At 45.3% G+C, this 21487-nt stretch overlaps 1 protein-coding gene across 1 annotated transcript in view; it reads left to right on the top strand.

Moving 5' to 3' along the window:
• LOC138564887 (zinc finger protein 182-like) overlaps positions 1-21266 on the top strand; it is a 61014-nt gene extending 39748 nt beyond the window's left edge. Inside the window, exon 3 of the mRNA XM_069642939.1 lies at positions 10046-21266. Within this exon, the coding sequence (XP_069499040.1) occupies positions 10046-11082 (1037 nt within the window). The 3' untranslated portion in view covers positions 11083-21266. The remainder of the gene's footprint in view (positions 1-10045) is intronic.
• The last annotated feature ends 221 nt before the right edge of the window (positions 21267-21487 follow it).

Consider the following 21487-nt stretch of genomic DNA (forward strand, 5'->3'; position numbering starts at 1 on the left):
TGTTGGTTGATTGACATAAAATTAATTAAAAAAATGTAAAAAATAAACTGTTGAATGCTGCCGATAGGTCTCGTGGTATCAAGGCAGTGCTGTTGTCCGAGTCTGCGTTCATTTTCAGATCGTCCCATATTGAGAGGAGAGCTGATTCCGTTCCTCTCATTGGTCTGAAGCCAACTTGTGCCTGGTCTAGTAGGCAGTGCTCTTCTATGAATTCTTGGGTCTTTTTGTATATGTACGTTTCGAGCAGCTTGGCTGTGTATGGGATGTTGGCAATGGGTCTGTAGTTGGAAAGGTCCTCAACGGTTCCTGCTGTATCTTTGAGTAGTGGCCTGATGTACGCTGATTTCAAGGCTTCTGGCACTTTCCCAGTTGTGAAAAGAAAGGTTGAGGACATTCCTGCGATATTCCATGGGTGCTCCTTGTTTAAGAATTGATTTGTATATGTCTGGCGGGCAGGGGTCTTCGGGAAACCCTGAGTTATTGCTTTCATTCACCAGTTTGACGAATGTCTCCACTGTTATTTCTGGAAAGCTTTGTAGTTTGTTCGGGTGTTCCTCCTGACTGTAAGTGGGGACCATGGTCGGATCGGGAGGTCTGCTTTGTATGGTTTGTTGGATGGTGGTGATTTTGTTTTTGAAGTGGTCTGCAAGGTCATTGCATAGTTTTGTGGACGGAGTTGGTGTGTTGTTGCATCCCGGGGGATTTTTAATTTCATTTGATTTTGAAGAGCTCTTTTTGGGCGTTTGGTGGTTCAAAGATTCGGTTGTCACTTTTCTTCATCTGCCCGTCTCTGGACAACACTGCAGGGTAATGATGCCCTGGTGTTCATTGGGGAGTCTGGTCTGAACTGAGTAGGGAGAATGTCACATGCCAGTTGAAACCTGGTAGCGGTGGTTTTCTTTGACTACTCCGTCTTTGATCCTCTCTCTTGGAGGGGAGTGAGGAGTGCTAGATCCAGGCTGTCATGGTACAGGCAAGAAGGGCCTATGTAAAATATAGATGTGAAGAAGTAGTGAACGGGAGAGGATATATGGGAGCTGGTGAAGTGGAGTTACAGTGAAGGTGCAGTGGAACGCGTGATTATAAAAGGAAAAAGAGAAGTGAAGCGTAAAGTTAATAGAAAAGAACAGGATGTGAGGAGGTGAAAAAACACAGGGGTGGGAAGAAAATGGAGACTTGTGAGAGGAGTGCGGGCATCATGCCAGCCTCTTATTATGCCACTGATCTCCCATCTTTAATGTGATCCATGAGGTCGCCTCTCTCATATGTTGTCTTTGTCACGGATGTGGCCTGCAAGAGTGAGTTCACTGCTTGGAATTAAGACTTTGGGTGGCCTAGGTTTTGTGAAATAAGCATGACAGTAGATCTAGAAATCGGGCTGCCCAAATCTTGTTGCATCCTTTTTAATGTCCTCCAGAAAGTCCCAAGCAGCACCCATTAGCATAGATATGTGATGCAGTGCCATGTGAGATTTTCATAATCTGACAGGATGCCAGAGAGATTTCTGTACTCGTCACAACGACCATTCCTTTACAAGGTTTTCAACTCCAATCTCTAAGCTCCAGTTACATCTGGGAAGATATGAATTTTCACTTCTTGGTCCTGCAAAGCTTTCCTTTAGTTGTGGCTTGTATGAGCATCAGGTCCTCTGACTCCTGCACAACGAGAACATCGTAGATCACATAATCTATTGCGGATCGGCTGAACACCAATTGAAGGACTGCTCTAAGAAGCCTGTTAAAAAGACGGGAAATGCCAGAACCCGGCGATAGAGTCCCTACGCTGGGGGTACTTTTTTTGGACTCACATGGTACTGCTTCTGCTCCTGTCAGCCTGCCGGTGGTGTTTACTACTACTACTGAGGACACTACATTTCCTTCTCTGGCCATCATTGACTCTGGGGCAAACCCGGGAACTACATGGACTATGATTACGCCACACGTAATAACATTTCTACCTTGTCTAAGGCCCAACCCGAGGCTGTTCACGCAGTGGACGGCACGTCTTTAATCTCCAGCTTGGTTACACAAAACCTGTCCCTCGTCCATATGCAAACAGAGGAGGGAAACGCAGAGTCGATTTCTTTCGATTTAATCAAGGCTCCCCAATTCCAGGTCATTTTGGACATTCCCTGGTTGCAACACCACAACCCAGCTATTGACTGGGCAAAGAAAACCGTGCATTTTCCTTCCTCGGAGTGTAATGAGAGATGTTTCCAGAACACTAGTGTGTGTCCGGAGTCTTCCTGTTAGGCTTTGGTGGCGTCCATGTCAGTAATCGGAGCCATCACTAATTCTCCTGAATCCAAAATACCCTCTGAATATGATTAATTCTGAGATGTATTCAACAAAGGGGCGGGGGTAGACCAGTTGCCACCCCACAGACCCTATGACTGCCCCATTGACTTATTGCCAGGGGCCAAGATACCTGTTGGTAGGGTCTACGCCCTTACTTTGCCAGAGGATAAGGTCCTGAAGGACTACATAGATCAGGCCCTGGCCACAGGGTTCATCAGACCTAGATCCCCTGCAGCATCCCCTCTCTTTATTTGTCCCAAAGAAGGAGGGAGACCTCCGCTCCTGTATAGACTACAGGGCATTGAACGCGGTTACAGTGAAGAACCAGTACCCCCTCCCGCTCATTTCAGTGCTCTTAGATCAAATCGGTTCTTTAGTGATCTTCACCAAACTCGACCTCCGGGGTGCTAATAATCTTGTCTGAATTAGAAAAGGGGATGAGTGGAAGACCGCCTTCAAAACCCGATACGGCTTATATGAATATTTAGTGATGCCGTTCGGCCTATGCAATGCCCCAGCCACGTTCCAAGCATTTATGAACATCTTCCATGACTGCCTTGATCAGTTCGTTGTAGTGTCTCTAGACGATATCCTTATATTGTTCTTCCAGAGAAGAACACACTGAACAGGTGTGATATGTTTTGCAGAGGCTGAGGGAAAACCACTTATATGTCAAGGCAGAAAAATGCATTTTCAATTCCACTGAGGTGGAATTCCTTGGTTATGATTTAACCAGCCAAGGAATTTGAATGAGTCGGTCCAAGGTCAGGGCTATTTTGGAATGGCCTGTTGCTACATCAACTAAAGCTTTGCAGTCCTTTTAGGGGTTTTTGAACTTCTACAGGCGCTTCATCTGCCCGTTTCCTTCTATTTCTGCCCCTCTGACGGCACTGACTAGCTCTAAAAAACCCTACCAATAGAACCCAGAGGCACAGCAGGCTTTTGAAACCTTTAAAGCCGCGTTTACTGCTGCACCGGTATTACAACATCCAAACCTCCTTCTCCCGTTTCTAGTTGAGGCCGATGCTTCCGGGTCAGCTATCAGGGCAGTACTCTCACAAAGATGTCCAGACTCGGGGGAGGTCCACCCTGTTGCATTTTTCTCAAGGAAATTGACCCCTTATGAATGTAATTATCCGATCACCGAACGAGAACTACTAGCCATCAAGGATGCGTTTTCCAAATGGCGACACAACCTATTGGGTGCTCGTCATCAAGTCACTGTCTTTTCGGACCATCAGAGTCTTCTGGCATTCAAATCGATAACATGCCTTACAGCCCGGCAGGCCCGCTGGCATCTCTTCTTTTCTCAGTTTCATTTTTCTATTACGTATCGGCCAGCCCAATTCAATTCCTGCGCGGATGCCTTGTCGTGCCTGTCCTTCAATCCTTGCAGTAAACGACCGACAGCCCTCTCTTATTGCCTTGTAGTGTGGTCTGTGCCTGCACTCCTCAGCCTACACTACTTACCCTGATTTCAGCATGGGTCTTCTTGCATATGGAGGATTGTGAAACGCTTAATCTTGATGTGGTACAAGGCTTGCCCTACATCCAAGGACGTCTGTTTGTGCCTCCTGGGCAGGCACGTATGCGTGCACTTGCTTGGTCACACGACTCATTAATGGCGGCTCTTCCAGGTCAACAGAAGATGCTGGAGGCCTTACGCCCATGGGCCTGGTGGCCTTCTGTCTAGGGACATGATTGACTATTTAGCCTCCTGTTCAGTGTGTTCTCAATGCAAGACCTCCCAATTGAAACCTGGGGGTCTGTTACTGCCTCTTACCGTGCCACACAAACCATGGTACATGATTTCTATGGATTTCATTGTGGACCTGCCTCCCGTGAATGGCTTTAATACCATCTGGGTGGTCATTGACTACTTCACCAAAATGCCATTGTTTATTCCATGTTCGGGTCTGCCCTCAGCACCTGTCCTGGCTTCCCTTTTTCTCAAGAACATCTTTCGATTTTTGTTTTATTTTTATTTTATTTTTTTGTCTACCCACTATCTTGGTTTCGGACCGGGGCCCTCAGTTCACATCTCGCTTCTGGAGGGCCTTGACCGCATCCCTTCGCATTGGCGACCGATTCAGTTCTGCTTACCAGCCTCAGACTGATGGTCAGACTGAGAGGGTTAATGCAAATCTCATGCAATTTCTTCAGTGCCTCTGCCTTCGCTTTCAGGCTTCTTGGATGGCAATGCTTCCGTCCGCTGAATTTGCCTATAACAACTCGATGCATACGGCCTCAGGGGTTTCGCCATTCTTCGCTCTGTAAGGGTGCCAGCCGTAGTCATTGCCCCTGGACCCGGCACTTCCCATCAACAACCCAGCTGCTCAGGCTTGTGTGAGGGAGCTAGGAACAATCCGTAGGACAGTCCGGTCGCATCTGTTACAAGCCCAGGTGAGGACCAAGAGAAACGCGGATCGGCACAGGACTCCTGCACCTGACTACAAAGTGGGCATGAAAGTCTGGTTGTCTACTCGCAATTTGCGAATTACCGGCAAGCATTTGTTGTTGCCTAAGTTTGTGGGCTCTTTTTCCATCACTAATATTGTGAATCCTGTGGCGGTACGCCTTTCCCTGCCTACCTCTTGGAAGCAGCATCCGGTATTTCATGTCTGTCTTTTGAAACCGTGCCCACCTTCTACTCGGCTGCCCGATCGCCCTCCTCCGTTTCAGGTGGATGGTGGTGAAGAATACGAGGTAGCAGATTTACTGGGCTTTTGCCTCCCCAAGGATCGTCCTTTGTATCTAGTTGAATGGTAAGGTTACGGGCCTGAGGATAGGTCCTGGGAACCATTGTGCAGCATACGTTCCCCGGTGCTCTTGCGCCGCCTCCATGCTCATAGGGGTTGGCGGCGCCTTTGGCGGTGGATGCTGTTACACCCCGACACTCACCGTCTACTGTTCCCATTCGATCTGCGCATATAATTAGTCCTGAGATCTAGTCATTGTACACTGCACATCTCTATCCTTCAACGTTGAATGCGGCCACCTGCCATATTGTCAGTATCTTGAATATGCCTGTAGCTCGATCTATCCCAACATTAGTCACGTTACCAACCTGTTAGCCCTGTGAACGGGCCACCGGCTGCCATGTGATTTTTAACTGTTACTTGACCTCACCTACCACCTCACTAGTGGCCTAAATGATCTCCCTACTAGCTTCTTTAGCCTACTGTTGTGCATCTCGACCCTCCTGCCTATGTTCATAACTGTTTATAGCTCTAGCCTGTTACCTAAATGCACAGCGCCTTCCCAACGCTTTTTGGACTTCACAAGTAATCTGAAGCAGTACTATATGTTTCTAAACTACCGTGCCTACACTTGGATGGACTAGCCTTCCGCTTTAGCTGTGAACTAGCCTACTGCTTTATATTTTGACTAGCCTAACAACTAATATTAGCACCTTCCTACGACCTTATATGTGGACCAGCCTATTGCTTCCTATGTTGACTAGCCCATCGCCTACTGCATTTGACCTGGCCTGATATTTGCATCTGGCTACTGCCTTATACTTGAACTAGCCTACTGTCTAATTTTTGTTGGTATTTGCATTCGCATACTGCCTTATACCAGGACGAGCCTACTGCACTGTATAGCCCCACAATGCCCACTGATGTTTAGCCATACGCAACATGTTGTAACGCGCCACACCTAAATACTTGCATGAAGTTGCTCATGTGCAATCCTACAGCCAAAGGGCACAACATGTACACCTCACTCCCAATTTTGTTAGAAGTACTAGGTCTCTCAGGAGCTGCCTACTGGCACTCTCCACTTCCGTACCACTCAAGTAGGTACCACCCCTACTCAACCATGATCGCAACTAATGACCTTGCATCCAGGATCAAAGCCACCCCATTCCTACCCTCGCTAAACCTCGACATTCCGATGGCTTCTATCAGGCCCACCACATTCCTATCCTAACTACGCCTTGACACCACAGACCGCTCCAAGACCCGCTCATTCAACAAGCTTGTGGTCAACCTACCAACCAACAAGCATGCCTCCTCTCCCTCAACTCCCTCCATGGTTACACACACTAAAGCACCATGCTACATCAACGACAGGAACCATAGACTCCGCTCTAGACTACCAACCCACAACCTACCACCAACCAAAAATCATCACAAACCTATTCCATCCACCAAAAAATAATCCCTGACCGGGATCTCAACCACAAATAAAACATCAGCTACCCAAAATAAGACTCTATCAAAGACTAGTCGTACTACCCCCACCTCCCACGGCTCCGACCTCATGATCAAGGGAGCCCTAATAAATGCCAGGTCTGTGATGCCACCGACATTGCAGATATCATCCTAGCCAACAATGTTGACTTCCTAGCAGTAACTGAATCCTGGCTGCACGCTGCGGCTGGCCCCTCACTCCTACTAGCAGTTCCCGACAATTTCTCCATCATTAGAGAGGACAGACCCGACTCCAGAGGAGGGGGTATCGCCATCATTTTCAAGAATACTCTTGACATGAGAATAATCACCTCACCATCTCTCTCCTCCTGCAAACTACTCTCAACCAAACTACATATTTTGCACAAAAGCACAGGTACAATTCACCTAATCCATCGCCCCCCCCCCCCCCGCACCCCCTCCAGGGCCCATAGGCTCATTTGAGGAAGATATTACAGCACTACAATCCGACAATACCAAAACCTCTTCACAAATCCTTATACTGGGTGACTTCAATTTAGGCTTCAACGACCCTAATGACCCCCAAGCAGCATCATTGGACAACACCCTAACCAATCACGGCTTCTTGCAAAAAATCACCCAGTCTACCCATGAGAAAGGGAGGACCCTTGACTGGATAGCAAACCTAAACTGTAACATCAGTCACCGACATCCTACCTCAACCATGGACTGATCACCACCTCCTCTCCTTCAAGATAGTCACAAACGACCCACCTAACAAAACCAGCCCCATAACACGGCCGTGCCCAACAAGAAACAAATGGAACCTCACTGCAGAGGTAATCGTGCCACTGGGGGTCCCCACCCTAAACTCTCTCCTGAACACAACAAACCCTTACCTACTAGTAGACACCTACAACCTTACCATGTCCAAAGCCTTAGACACAGTTGCTCCCATGAAAATATGCAAAGGCAAACCGAGAGCCCACCTGAACTCCTGGTTCACCCCTGAGTTAAAAACACTTTGATCCGAAAAAAGAAAATGGAGTCATTATGGAAACACACCCCATCCTTAGAGAACAAAACCAACCTGCCCAACCTCTCAGCTAAATACAAAGAGGAGATCATCCGCACTAAGTGCGACACCTACAACAACAAAATTAACCCAGCTGGATCCAGCACCAAAGAGCTCTTCATCATCCTGGGAGAAATGGGGACGCCTAACTCTCCTACCGATTCATGCAAAGAAGACAAGCCCTGGTGCATGAGCATCCAGAATGCTCTCACCAAATAAATTGCCACCCTGCAAACTAAAATAGCAAACAACCGGCACAACCTAACCAACATAGCCTCAACTCCTCCACCTTCAGAGCATCTCACTCATCGCTCCCAAGGCTTCAAATCTCAAAAGTATCTGTACCAGAAGTACAAAAAAATCATCGCCTCCCTGAAACCCACGAGATGACAGGGAGATAGCTGCCCGGCACAGATCATCTAAGATGCTGCCAGAGACCAAGCCCCTTTCTTAACAAAATTATTCAACGTCTCCTTCTCAACAGACATTGTAGCCAGAAATGTGAAGGAATCCAGGGTACTCCCAATACTTAAAAAACAAACCCTAGATCCCACTTTACCCACCAATTAAAGGCCAATTACAATTGTCCCATTCTTGCTCAAGATCCTCGCTAGGGTCGCATATCTGCAAATCCAAGAATATCTAGAGACGAACCAACTTGTGGGAACCCGACAATCTGGCTTTAGACCTCAAGATGGGACTGAAACAGCCCTGATTGACTTAAAAAGCCAGATTGACGAACTGAAAGACAAGGGAAGAATTGCAATCCTGCTCCTTCTGGACCTATCGGCCGCCTTTGACCTGGTGGACCATAGAGTACTCTGCGACCTCGCCACAGCAGCCCGCTTCCCGCAGTCGGCAATCCCCTGGATCGAATCATTCCTCAACAATATGACCATGCGAGTCTTCTCGCCGACTGCAGCAGCTGACCCCATACCCATCACATGTAATGTGGAGTGGCACAGGGCTCGTACGTGTCCCCAATCCTGTATAATAGCTTGACAAAGCCTCTGTTTGATGAACTGGACTATCTGGGTGTCACCTACACAAATTACGCAGATGACACCCAGATCCTCCTCCCTCTAACGGGCATCTATGACACGGATGTACGGCTTGTGAATAAAATCGACCTAATCATTCAGGCATGGATGGCCACCCATGGCCTCTGCCTGAATGATGACAAAACAGAACTTCTGCTGCTGGGTTCCCCAGCCAACCTAAACAAGATGAGCCCTAGCTATGACTCCTTCAATATAGACGGGAATAATATCCACGTAGCTAAAGAAGTCAAAACACTAGGTTTTTACCTGGATGCCAAATCCAACATGCACAAACAAGCTAACGCGACTGCCTCAGCCACTGCGTACACAAGCAAACTAATGAGAGCCTGCAGACCACTGCTTTCAACAGAAAGCTGCCTTATCCTAGCCAGAGCACTCCTACTGTCCAGACTGGATTATTGTAAAGGACTCTACCTGGGCGCTAGTAAGCTTGTGACCAACAAACTACAAATATTGCAGTACAATGCCCTTAGAGATGCCCTAAATCTACCAAGAAGAGAGCACATCTCAGCAATAAGAAGACAACACAAATGGCTCTCCATAAAAGAAATAAGCGAGCCAGAAACCTTGGGCCTTACCTTCAAATCCCTGAACCACACGGCGCCACCCTACCTAACAGAAAAATTCACCATCAGATCCACCTCGCATGCCACCAGATCAGCTCACACGCCCTGTCTACTGGTCCCTAGATACAAATTAAAAAGATCAGGAGGGAGCAGCTTTCCCTTCGTGTGGGCCCAACAGTGGAACACCCTCCCACCTGCTCTCAAGACAACCCAGCCATTCTCCAACTTCCGGAGAGGTGCCATCTCCTGGCTGATTAGCAAGAACTAACTGAGATAAGGAACTCTTACCCTCATCGCCTCACTAACGCATCTGTCTATTGCATGCCTCTCTTGTCTAATCCAACTGTATTACCCTGTTCAACTGTACCCCGGCCATATATACGTCCACTTATGCAACTGCAATCTGTCTACTGCCTATGTCTGTGACCTTATTATTGTGCTCTAATTGTGGCCAGATACTTCAGGGTCATGTGCGCTATAGAAATAAAATAAACAAACCTCTTCTCCAGAAGGCACAGCAATTGGTATGAATTTGTATCTAATTGCTGGTATTTGTTTTTAATAACTTTTTTTTATAATATTCAAACAATGAAGGATAATAACATAAGTAGTACAATAATATCAGTTTTAAACCTTTCCTAATCTCCCCCGTTTATTCCAAACTGAAATGCATTTTTAATTGTATAAATGTGCTTGGATTTTAAGCTCCTTCTCATCACTGCTAAATTTAATCTGAAGGACCGGGAAGGGATTGATTTACTCATGACCCCAGAGGGCCTTGGTTAGGAACTGGCTTAAGCATTGACTCTTCTAAACCAATCTCATTTATCCTACGGTTGTATGATTTATAAAAGCTAATAACTACTCCACATTTTGCTTCTTTCAACAGAAAATAGAGCCCTTATTAAAACCGAGAGCCTGGAAATAAACTGTGGAGGAACGACTATCCAGGGAAAGAAGACTAGTCCTACAGAAGATGGACACAGCCTGTCTGCTGAACTTGGAAATAACTCGACACATTTACATGAGAGGCAAATGCCGTGTACATGTACTGACTGCAGGGAAGGCTGCAAAGGCTCATCGGGGTCTGTAAGGCACCAGAGTTGTCAAAAGAGCCTCCATGGAAGCAGACATTGCGAAGAGACCTTCATCCAGAACTCCCAACTCATGAAGAGGCACCTGAAGGAGGAAGCTTTTTCCTGCAGCATATGTGGTGAGTCTTTCACCAGCAGCCCCAGTCTAATGATGCACGAGAGATCCCACGTGCACGAGCAACTCTACAAGTGCTCAGAGTGTGAGAGAAGTTTTACAGAGAGGTTTCAGCTTCACAAGCATCAGAGCGTGCATACTGGGGAGAACTCCTTCCCTCAGAGGACAGATCTGTCCCAGAAAGAGATGATCCATACCTGTGAGAATCCCTACAAGTGCATGGGAATGTGTAAGTTTTACAGCCTGAAATCAGAACTAAATATTCATCAGCGATCGCACACACGAGATAATATTTACCAATGTGCCGAGTGTGGTAAGTACTTTGGGGCCAAATCACACCTGATTATACATCAGCGGTCCCACACTGGCGAGAGGCCATACCAGTGCACTGAGTGCAAGAAAAGCTTCACTCAGAAGTCAATTCTGGGTCAGCATCAAAAGATCCATAAAGAAGAGAAGCCACACAAGTGCAAACAATGCGGTAAGCACTTCCGGCTGAAATCCCACATGAGGACACATCTGCGTACACACACAGGGGAGAGGCCATACCAGTGTACCGAGTGTGAGAAAAGGTTCTCGCAGTCCTCAACTCTGGTCCAGCATCAGAGGACTCATACGGGGGAGAGGCCTTATGGGTGCCTGGTGTGTGGGAAGCACTTTACACATTTATCCACACTGAAGCATCACCAAAGATGCCACACAGTGCACAAGCCTTAAAATTGCTCTGAGCGTGAGAGACCCTTCCTCTGCACGCATGGAGGGGCAAATGTCAAGTTAGACTCTTCAGACATTTTGCTGGATGTGCAGTAAATCAGAGTAAATTAAGTGTGATTCTCATCTATCGGACAAGAATACCGTCAATCAGCATGGGGGTGGTAATCTAAGGGGATTGAAACACTAAATGCAATGAAACCGACTATAGTTATAGGAAAGAAATGAGAGCATATTTGCTCATTTTGTGCAATAAAAGGGAAAGCTGCTTTATCTTACCCTTTACCCTTCCACAGTAAGAAGCTAGCACCAAACCCTGAATACCGCTGCTGCCACTTGTTTCTGTGGAGTTACCATGGGATTACAAGTGGTGGCGCTAGGGCAGTGTAATTCCTAATTTCTGGAATTCCGTACGTCTCTATGGGGATTTTTGTCAGATTTACCACCAGGGGAATTACTGTGTTGTAACTCCACTGATTTCTGGAGGTAAATTGGAGGATTTACCTCCATCAACAAGCTGGAGCAGAATCCTCTACTTTTCTTCCACAAATTGACAGATTTAACCTGTGGTAATCCCACCAGCAGTACATTCTATAATTCGGCAGTGTGGGAAAAACTGTGGTAATTCCGCGATCACATATAAAAAGTGGCGGCAACGTCATTTCTGCCATTTTTTTTCCTGCACTGTCAAACCTGTAATGAGGCACAGAGTATCTCGCGTGAAGCACTGACAGACGGGCAGACAATGCAACTCATGTCTACAATCAGGGGTAGGAGATGTGAAATGAGTCGAATGGCTGCTTTCTGGGAGAGCTGAAGTCTCTGCAGAAGATGGTTTGGAAGACCAGCTTATGGAGAAGTTGCATGGTCCACCCATGAGTTGGCCAATGCCCCAACCTCTGTAGCAGGATCTGAAAGCTGAAGACCAGGGGCGGTGGCTGAAAAGAGCGCGCGGTCAGCCTCTGATCAGGCTCCCATATGGATCCAAGGTTTGGGACCTTGTTGGCAAAGGTTGTCGGAAGAGCAAAGGAGCAAGGAGGTGAGGATAACGTGAGGGTTCCAGGAGCATGTGTGCGCTCTTTCTAGGATTGAATTGCAGTCGACACTGAAGCTGTTCATACGTCTTCTAGAACAGTTGCGCATCATCTGCATATGAACGGAAATGTATGTAATGGAGAAGGGGCATTCAGGGTAATCTCTTTATGTATTCAAGAGCCAAGGTGACTGAAGAGAGGATCACAGTGGGATGCCAGAGGTAACCAGAAAAGGATCTGAGGTAAAAGGACCAGGCTTCACCATTGAAGCTCCGAGACCCCTCCAGGGCAGAACTGGAAATTCTGATTACATCGACATGCCAGGCCAGAGGAATGGAATAGTCCACCATGTCAAATGCAGTGGACAAAACCAGCATGACCAATAAAGACAGATGGCTCTAGTCCGAATGCTGAAGAAGGTCGTCCCAGACGAAGACCACGCCGGTTTCCACTCTAATTTGAGCTCAAAATCCAGACTGGTATTCATGCAAAATCAAATTGTGCTCCATTTAATCCATACAGTGCCGCTTTTTGGAGAATCTTGGCCATCCAAGGAAGGCCAGCAATGCTCATTTCCAGAGGATGTAATAATGGCAGACCAGTTCCTGCAATAACAGCAGCTCGAGTAAAGGATACGTTGTGTCGGATCAAGGCTACAGAGTAGGCCTCGTCCATAGAGGCTAGGAATATAGCAAAGGTCGAGCTACAACATTTAAGCTTACCTAAAGGGATGGAAATGAGTGCATGCAAAACTTCCATAAAAATGAATGAGCAATTGGGTTCAGATGAAATTATTCTAAACAGAACATCATCTTGGAGTCTCAATAAATGACTGTAATCTGGCTGCTGTGGAAAGAGTCGCCTCCAGAATGAAGAGGAATTGTACGGGGAGTCTGGCAGCAGCGCTTGGATCACTCTTGAGTTTCCAATTCTCAGTGCATTTGGGAATGCAGGGGTGTGATGCATCTGCAGTGTGTACATTCACCATGTAGTGCAGACTTCAGGATATGCCCCCTCCACTAGCCATTGGCCAGTGATGATTGATTCTGGGCGAGTAAGAAATGTTGTGCTGTGTGTATGTGGAGAACTGAAGGGACAAGTGACTTTTTACACCCACTAGCTTGCAACTTGAAAAGTTTAATCCTGTAATGTCCTCTCTCTTGGTCTACATATTTCTGCTGTTTAGGCTATCTGTTCACTACTAAAGTCAGACTCGTGTACCCGGTGCAAAAAAATCCCTCTATTCCTTTGGTGTACACTGAAATTTACTATCCCTTAATCCCAATCCCAAGAAGGTGCACCTGAAACGAGATGTGTGACTCGGGTTAAGATAATGAATGACGGGTTCTGTGGCAGTCCTTGGGAATTCCCACAGAACTAAAGGAGCCGTTCTATGTTTCACGTGATTTTCCTACATGGTGTAGGGCGCTGCACACCCTATGTCGGGCAGGTCCACTTATGAGGAAGCGTTGCTCAACGTTTGTCATTCTTGGTATGGCTGCTTCTAGAAGGACCGACCCAGTGTCCGCCGGATGTTGTAACTGACCGTAAGGTGTATTGGCCTCCGGATTGGTCCGGCAGAACCGGCTCAGAATTTACATGCTAAAGAACATCCAATGTGTACACGTCCTCTACCATTAATAACTGCGTTCAAACCATTCAGAGAAAAAGCCAGTGAGGTGCACAGTTATCGGGGAAGTGGGGTGAGGAGGAAGAAATGCATTGGACAGAGCTCTACTCCAAGAACAGGAATAAAGGTCAGGGTATAGCCCTGTTCATGTATTTCATCTATGAAGATTTCTAGAGGGTGGGCCAGGCCCTGCAAGGCCTAAGATCACTTTACACTGAGGTCAAAGCAGGGCCTTTTGCATGATTACTCAATGAATTATGGAAACACCTAAAAACAAAACTTCATAGACTGAGAGAGCAGTCCTTATTCCATGGTAATGGACCACTCTCAAGTTATGGCCGGAGGCAAAGCCAAGAAGCATACGTTGGTGGAGGGTCACTATTGCAGGTTATAGTGACACCTACCAAGGGCTTAAACTATAAAGGTGCTTAAGTAAACACTTTCATTGAATTGTGAGTAAAGTAAGTATTTTAATTTGTAATATTTATAGAAGAAGGTTGTGTTTTTTGATAAGCATTTTAATTGTGAACTTGGTTTACCTGGAACAGTTTAAACGAGAGCATGAATTGGGTGAAATGCAGTAGTGAAACGTTGCTGCAAGTGCAAGCATTATTGGTCGTTGCCTGTCATGTTGAAGGTGCAGTGAATAAAGATTTCCCCAGAGAGATAGTATCTTGCTTTGTAAGCAGGCGAGTTGAAGTAATGACAGACCCGATTTCCTGAAGCACAGGCGCGGGTGTGCAGTTAGTTTGGTTTTGGTGATATGAATTTCTTGTCTTTCTGCCAGAGTAATTTTCTGTCGGGTCAAATTAGTTTTATTGTTCCCTTGTCTGCTTGTCCGAATGCTAGGAATGCAGTCAATACCACTTGGAGCATTCTGATTGGCTGAGAGGATTGCAGTAATGACCTGCATGTGCTAATACAGACAAGAGGGCCAGCGACAGTCCACGCTGTGGATAGCCTATACAACGATAGCAAAAATGGTGAGAAGAATCAGTGTCGGACCAAGTTCACATCTGGCAGGACGTCAGGTTTTACTTTGAGATGAGTGGTCCATAATTATAATTGTTCTTTCAAAATGCGCTTGATACCAACAAGCGGTTTCTAAGTGCACGATCAGGTTTTGAACCTGTATCGTGCTGCGTTGTCTTGCTTCCAAGATAAACACGTTGCACCTGTGCTATCCTGCCTCCCCATAATGACATAATGTGTAGTGGGTTTAAATTATGGGAGGATAGCACAGGGGCAACGTGCTCGCCTTGGAAGCAAGACTACAAGGAGCAACACAGGTTCGATCCCCAGGTCCACGCTTAGAAATCTCTGGGTATTAAGCGCGTTCTAAATAACCTATCCTATCCTATCATATATCAGACAGTCACTGGCAATTGCTGGGTACAGACTGGCAATTTAGGAATTCTATAATGTTATTTTGGGTGCACAAAAATGTGGGAGGCCCTCCAATGAGAACGAACGTGGTTCAAATAACCTGTTCTATGAGATTTGTGTCAAATCCTGGGAATTCGTCCCCTCTCCCTAAGCGGGTCCCACACTCTTTGGGATTAGAGTGCTGAGCCCACTAAGCTGAACATACAGGACAAGCAGGATCCCGCTGGACAGGACCCTTCCCTGATGAAGTATATAAACTAATGTTAGCCATGTTACATTCCTCTAAGATCAAGGGTTTGCTACCTCCCACCACCAGACATGCCTCAATTTCCCTGTTTGCAATCACTGCAGTATCCACTTCCGGTTTCGTCTTATGCACTTCTCCAGTAATAAGGCTAAGATTGGATATATCTTAAACTGTCTTGCGGGCAATGCGTTGGCCTGGCCATCTTCCTATATTACAGCGGGGAGTGCGATTCTTGATTTCACAGAATTTGAAAAAAAACGTACTAGAGGTTTTTCAGTACCCTAACCTAGCAGCCACCACTCAACACCAGCTGTTGCTGTGAGAAGATTTGAATAATTAGTGGTTGAAGCTCAGTAGCCAAAAACCCCCAAGAAAACACTATTTAAACAGGGTCTTCATGTTCGTAAGTGACTGGCTAAGCTTGCAGGATGTTAAAGCCGTGCAATGATTTCTTGGTTCCTACTTTTCTATCAGCGCTTCATACCTAGTTTTTCTAATGGACATCCGATATCACCTGCTTACTTGAGAAGAACCAAGTGTTTATCTGGGATCTTAAAGCTGAAGCAGCCTTTAGGGCCCTTTTACAGGAATTTATTAAAGCTCCGATTTTACAACACCCCGATGACATGAAACCATTTATTGTTGAGTCTGAGTGTGATGCTAGAAATGCTTTTTGGAGGGGCAGGGGCTGCTAGTCCTTATCCTACTACTTCTCTGTGTGTGTTTTCTGCCACTGAGGTCCTGCCTGGACCTCTGGCAGTGCAGCTCTTCATTCTTCCTTTTGGTGAATAGCACCCATGGGATACCCTTTATGGCACCCAATGCGTGAGGGTACACCCTTGTACCCCTTATGTGTTTTTGGACACCTGTGTGTTGCCCACAAAGCAGGGTATGGGCTGGTGGCAGCTACATGCTGACTTGACAGGGGCTCTGAGTGTCCTCTATTTTTGGGACACACAGGCCCTGCCATAGGAATCAGTGGATTCCTGGACAAAGGCAAGATGGCCACTTTAGCCTCTTCGTCCCTATTGTCTTAACACCTTGTTTCCCAAAGTCCTGGGAAGCCTTGACTCTGTCCCTTTCTCCCTGACTGGCTGTTGGGCTGAAATACCATATATGGCTCTGGGGCTGCCTCCTGTCAGACTGACTGGAGCCTTCCAGGCGGCTCTGTGTTGTGGGTACACCCTTGGGGTGGGACCTGCATGAGTGGAGTCTGAAGTCAACTCACATTCTGTGTTGTGGGTGTCTGTTTTTGGATATATGAAACAATGACTTAGCTAGCCCTGACTGAAACTGGAGTGACTGCAGACCTTAAGTGTAGTGTTCTGAAAGTCTGGCTAATTGCTCCAATCCACATTCTGTGTTATGGGTGTCTGGTTTGAGTGAATGGCCTGAATGCCTGTGAGGCCGATTGGCTGCCTGCCTGCATGAATGCACTCATGTATGATTGGCTGACTGAGCCTGGAAATAGGGAACAAATGGGTATAACTAGGAACCCCAATGTGTTCTCAGGTGGAAGCTGAAACCTGAAGCTTGAATCCTGCGACCAGTCGCAGGAAGGAGTCTGCAGCTGCATTTGTTCAAGGAATCCGATGAATGCTGAGTTGACCCAACGACGGAATCGAGAGAGGACCTGGTTAGGTGACCTCTTCCTGACCTATGATGGACCATCGTGCACCTGCAGCTCTTCATCAGAAGTACACTAGAAGCCAGTCCTGTGTGCCTGCCCTCTGGAGAAAGAGTCTTGGTGAGTCCAAAAGAGTGCTTGGAAATCTCGATCCGAAGAAGTCTAGTTGTCGCCCAGGGTCCGGAGGCGTGTTAGTTACTGCTGGGTGCCAGATTGCTATGTATCGCCCAGAAGAGGGGTTACACTTGCATAGTGCTGCTTGACACCCGGAGCTGCGAAAGTTCCACCTCTTTAAAGGGACATCCCTGACACAGCATCTGACCACTTTTTCCCCCTCGAAGAAGATCCCAGTTTGCTGTGTGTAGAGGAAGGTCTGCTGGTGGGTTTCCTGTCACCAAAAACTGAAGAAGACGCCCTGATGTTCCAGCATAGGTGAGGGTACGTAGTCCAGTGCAATGGTTGGGTCCAGGTTGTCAGAAGCCATTCAGATGTCCATACTGTGGCTGCAGCACCGAAGAACTATATTGGAATCCCAATAAGATCTCTTTTGAAAATCTCACCAATCAGATCAGTACCATCTTTGAAAATGTATTGTCTACAAATTCTAATATTTGTATTCTGATTGGAAGAGATTTCAATGCTACCTGTCTAGCCATCAACAAGGAGACCAGTACAAGCAAACAGAGACCTGATCAGAGTTTGCTGACAAACGGAAGAAGATGGGTTGACTATTTTCTATCATGGGACATCCAATTGGCTCCCTTTGCAAGCGGTTCATATCAGCACACCTGGTCTAGAGGGCCCTGGATGTCCATGATAGACTATATCTTCGTATCCACTAAGCTACTAGGTATGATTGATCCAATACTAATTTGTGACTTGCAACATGGTGATCATTTTGCCTTGAACTCACTACTTCATCTAAAATTGGGTATGTTTGAATTAAATCCAATATTAACAGCGATTGAATTTGATCGTTCTCGGCTATCCCTTAAATGGAACCCATAATTATGTCACAAATTTTTACTGAAGATTAATAATGACCCTCCTTTTTATTTTGGGAGTGAATCAAGGTGGAATTCAAAGTGTTATAGCTGAATCATTCAATTCCTGGAGAATTTGTACTCGCATGTCACAAAAAATGAGAGAAAGTTCGGCGTCTACACTCCATACACATAGACACCAATTTAATATTAAGGTGGCGAACTTAAAAAAAGAAAAACGGAAGAAGCTACGCCAGCTTAAGCGATCCAACTATGAAGCTCGTTTATATTTTATTCATAAACAATATATTTCACAAACATACTTAAGAAAATTAAAATCCTTAAAATATGAAAATGATTTGACTGATAACCGGAAAATGTTATCGCTTCTCCTAAAAAATGATTCGAGACAGGTGTGGGGCACACTTAGAACTGTAACTGGGATTTCGGACTCAATTGAAGAACCTTCGATCTCGGCCACTTGCTGGGTAGAGTTCATAAAATCCAAATGTGCCTGCCCTTTATTAATAAACGATTTAGAAATGCATCTAACTTAGTAGGTGTAAACTGTCCGTGGGATGTGAATAATATTCGTGTGGCTATTATAAATTCAAAAGGCTCTCGAGCACCGGGGCCTGATGTAATTCCACCCTGCTTGGTGAAAGCTAACCCGGAATTATGGGACGATATATTTAAAATAAAGTTTGATGCGATTCATCTAACAGGAATTATTCCCAGCTCATGGCGTTCCGCCATCATAATTCCAGTATACAAGAAGGGAGCTATTGACGATCTGGCTAATTTTAGGCCGATAGCACTTAAGGACGCTTCCACAAAGATCTATTCTAGCTTATTATTAACATCTATTCAATCACACATCTCAGCATTTTCCATTTTGTCAAAATTTCAAGTCTTCTTCCGCAAACATATGGGATGCCAACTGAATGCTACTATAGTTGCACACTTACATCGGCATACTAAATATTCCAATACAGGACCGATATATATATATGGCAGCCCTTGATCTGACTGCAGCCTTCGACTCTGTTATCAGACCTTTACTATGGGAAAAAATGGTGAAGTATGGCTTTTCTATCAAATTGGTTGCAGCTATCGCGTCCTTGCATTAGGAGCCAACATACAGCGTACGATTGACTGGGGCAGGTGCTATTACCGATCCCATAGCCACGGAAATTGGGCTTAAACAGGGCTGCAATATGGCTACAGTCCTGTTTAACCTCTATTTACTAGATCTTGATGAAGGGTGGGACAAGGCAGTCCTCTTTTCAGTCAAGTTAGGTGGCCTAATTCTAAATTGGCTTGGCTTTGCCGACGATCTACTATTCTTTGACTGCACTCCGTTTGGCTGACAAACTGAGTTGAATTTATTCTACAGCTATGCAAAAAGAATAACTTGCAAATGAATCCAACAAAGGGCCTCATAACACGGTAGGCGGTAAGGGTTTACCGGTACCGGTATTTTACTGGTACCGGTAAATCCTTACCGCCTTACTACGAGGTCCCTTTGCGGGTTGGGGAATTTAACGCCTGCTTTTTGCAGGCGTTAAAAAGCAACCCGCAAAGGGACCAGTGGAGCTAATTACCGTACCGCAATTTGCGGTACCATAATTAGCGCCTTCCCCATTCCCATAGAGCCCCATGGGGCAAAAATGGAAATGGGGAAGGGCAATGGTGGAAGGGGAATTACCGCCCCGCCAACCTTGGAATGGGGCGGTAATTCCCCTTTCCACCAAGGCGGTGCCGGTATTTTACCGGCATGAACCATGGTGCTAATAGCGCCTTGGTTCACCGCCTACCGTGTAATGAGGCCAAAAGTCTTTTATTATCTCCTTTTTAGACGGAAGGAAAAAGATGGTAAAATTTGACTGGTGCCTAAACAGAATTTTAATTCCTAAGACTCCCTCTATGCGTTATCTAGGATATAATTTAGCTACGATATATTCTATTGAACACTGGAAGAAAGTACTCAATGACCAAGTCAAACCTCTTATTTCCCAGATGCGGATTATCTTTCGAAGACTGGGAAAAGTTTCTCTCATTCCGAATCTCAAGTTCTATCTCCAAAAAATAGAACCTATTCTTCTTTATTCCCTAGACATCTGTCTATGTGATATTGAAGAAACTTTGGATGTAGTACAAGGAATGTTGTGGAAAAAGGTGCTGGGACTTGCTCTATCCACCCCTAACATGATTATCTGTCATGAGCAAGGATTATTTCCTTTATCAGTGAAATGGCATTGGCGTCTTCTTTCCAACTACGCAAATATGCTATCGCCACCGCCTGCATCTCTATTTAAAGATTTGGCTATTATGATCATGAAAGAATCCCCTCTGTTGATTTTGAAATTTAAAACTAAAATGGATCTTATATTATCTAGAAACATTAAAACATCTGACAGTTTACTGCTCTTCTTTTGAACCTGTGAGAAAACAAATACTGGGTGATTACCTGCTCTCAGATTCAGGATTAAGTAGAGAAACCTTGTGGCAAAGATGTATGTGGGGAAGGAGCCAATCTCTGACCCTTTCTTTAACTTCGTTTATAAGGTTTTTAGAAGGTAAACTGCTGGATAAAAGACAAAATTACTACAAAGTAGACTGTAATGAGAAAAGAGAAAATTCTTAGTCCTTTACCTCCTGATACTTGAATTGCCAAGTTTTTCTGTGATTAGATGAAATTTGTATGTACCTAATGAAGCATATGATGATGTATTATAGAGACAACGTGTTTCCATTAGAGCTTTCTGTAGGGATGTATGTTTGTGTCAAAGATTTGCTTTTTTTGTTTTAAATCTTTGGGAAGATTTTATTGCGATTTTAGTCGTATTGGTTTTATTGGGTTCTATTGATACATTTTATATGTGTTTAAGTTTTTTATGATATTCATGTAATTGCAATCATGATATTGTAAAGGTATCTCTTTGTCTTTACCATATACAATAAATAAATAAATAAATATCATTATTATCTCCGGTACTTTGGGGTAGTAGACCTATGAAAACAAGAACATTTATGGACTGGGCTGTAATAGACAACATAAGGTACACCCTAACTTTTCCCTTACAGGTTGCCCAGGTGGGGCGATCCTCACACTGTATCAATGTTTAAGTCTAAAGAGAATATGCTGCCTATGTTCTGAAACTAATCTGCCTTTCTTCCTTGATCTATGACGTTACTCCTTGCTTATGATTGCTATGCTTTTTAAATACTGTCAGCATTTGGGGCATTGTTAATAAATCTAAGTATTGTGTGGTACCACATAGAGTATGTATATTATTGCCATTGTTGGAGTAGTGTTGCCAAAGTACAAAGTTATCATTTATATGTGTATATTTACTTGAACCTAATTTATCAAAACCTTGATGCTAGTAAATGACTCTTATTGTATAACATAGTGTGTGTACATTCCTTTGTGGGGGCTTAGGAAATCACTGTACCCAAAAACCAGCGTGCATCACCCCCTGAACGCTTAAGCCTGGCTGC

The sequence above is a fragment of the Ambystoma mexicanum genome, chromosome 1p (genome assembly GCF_040938575.1).
Source record: "Ambystoma mexicanum isolate Mex_15411 chromosome 1p, UKY_AmexF1_1, whole genome shotgun sequence".
Taxonomy (NCBI): domain Eukaryota; kingdom Metazoa; phylum Chordata; class Amphibia; order Caudata; family Ambystomatidae; genus Ambystoma; species Ambystoma mexicanum.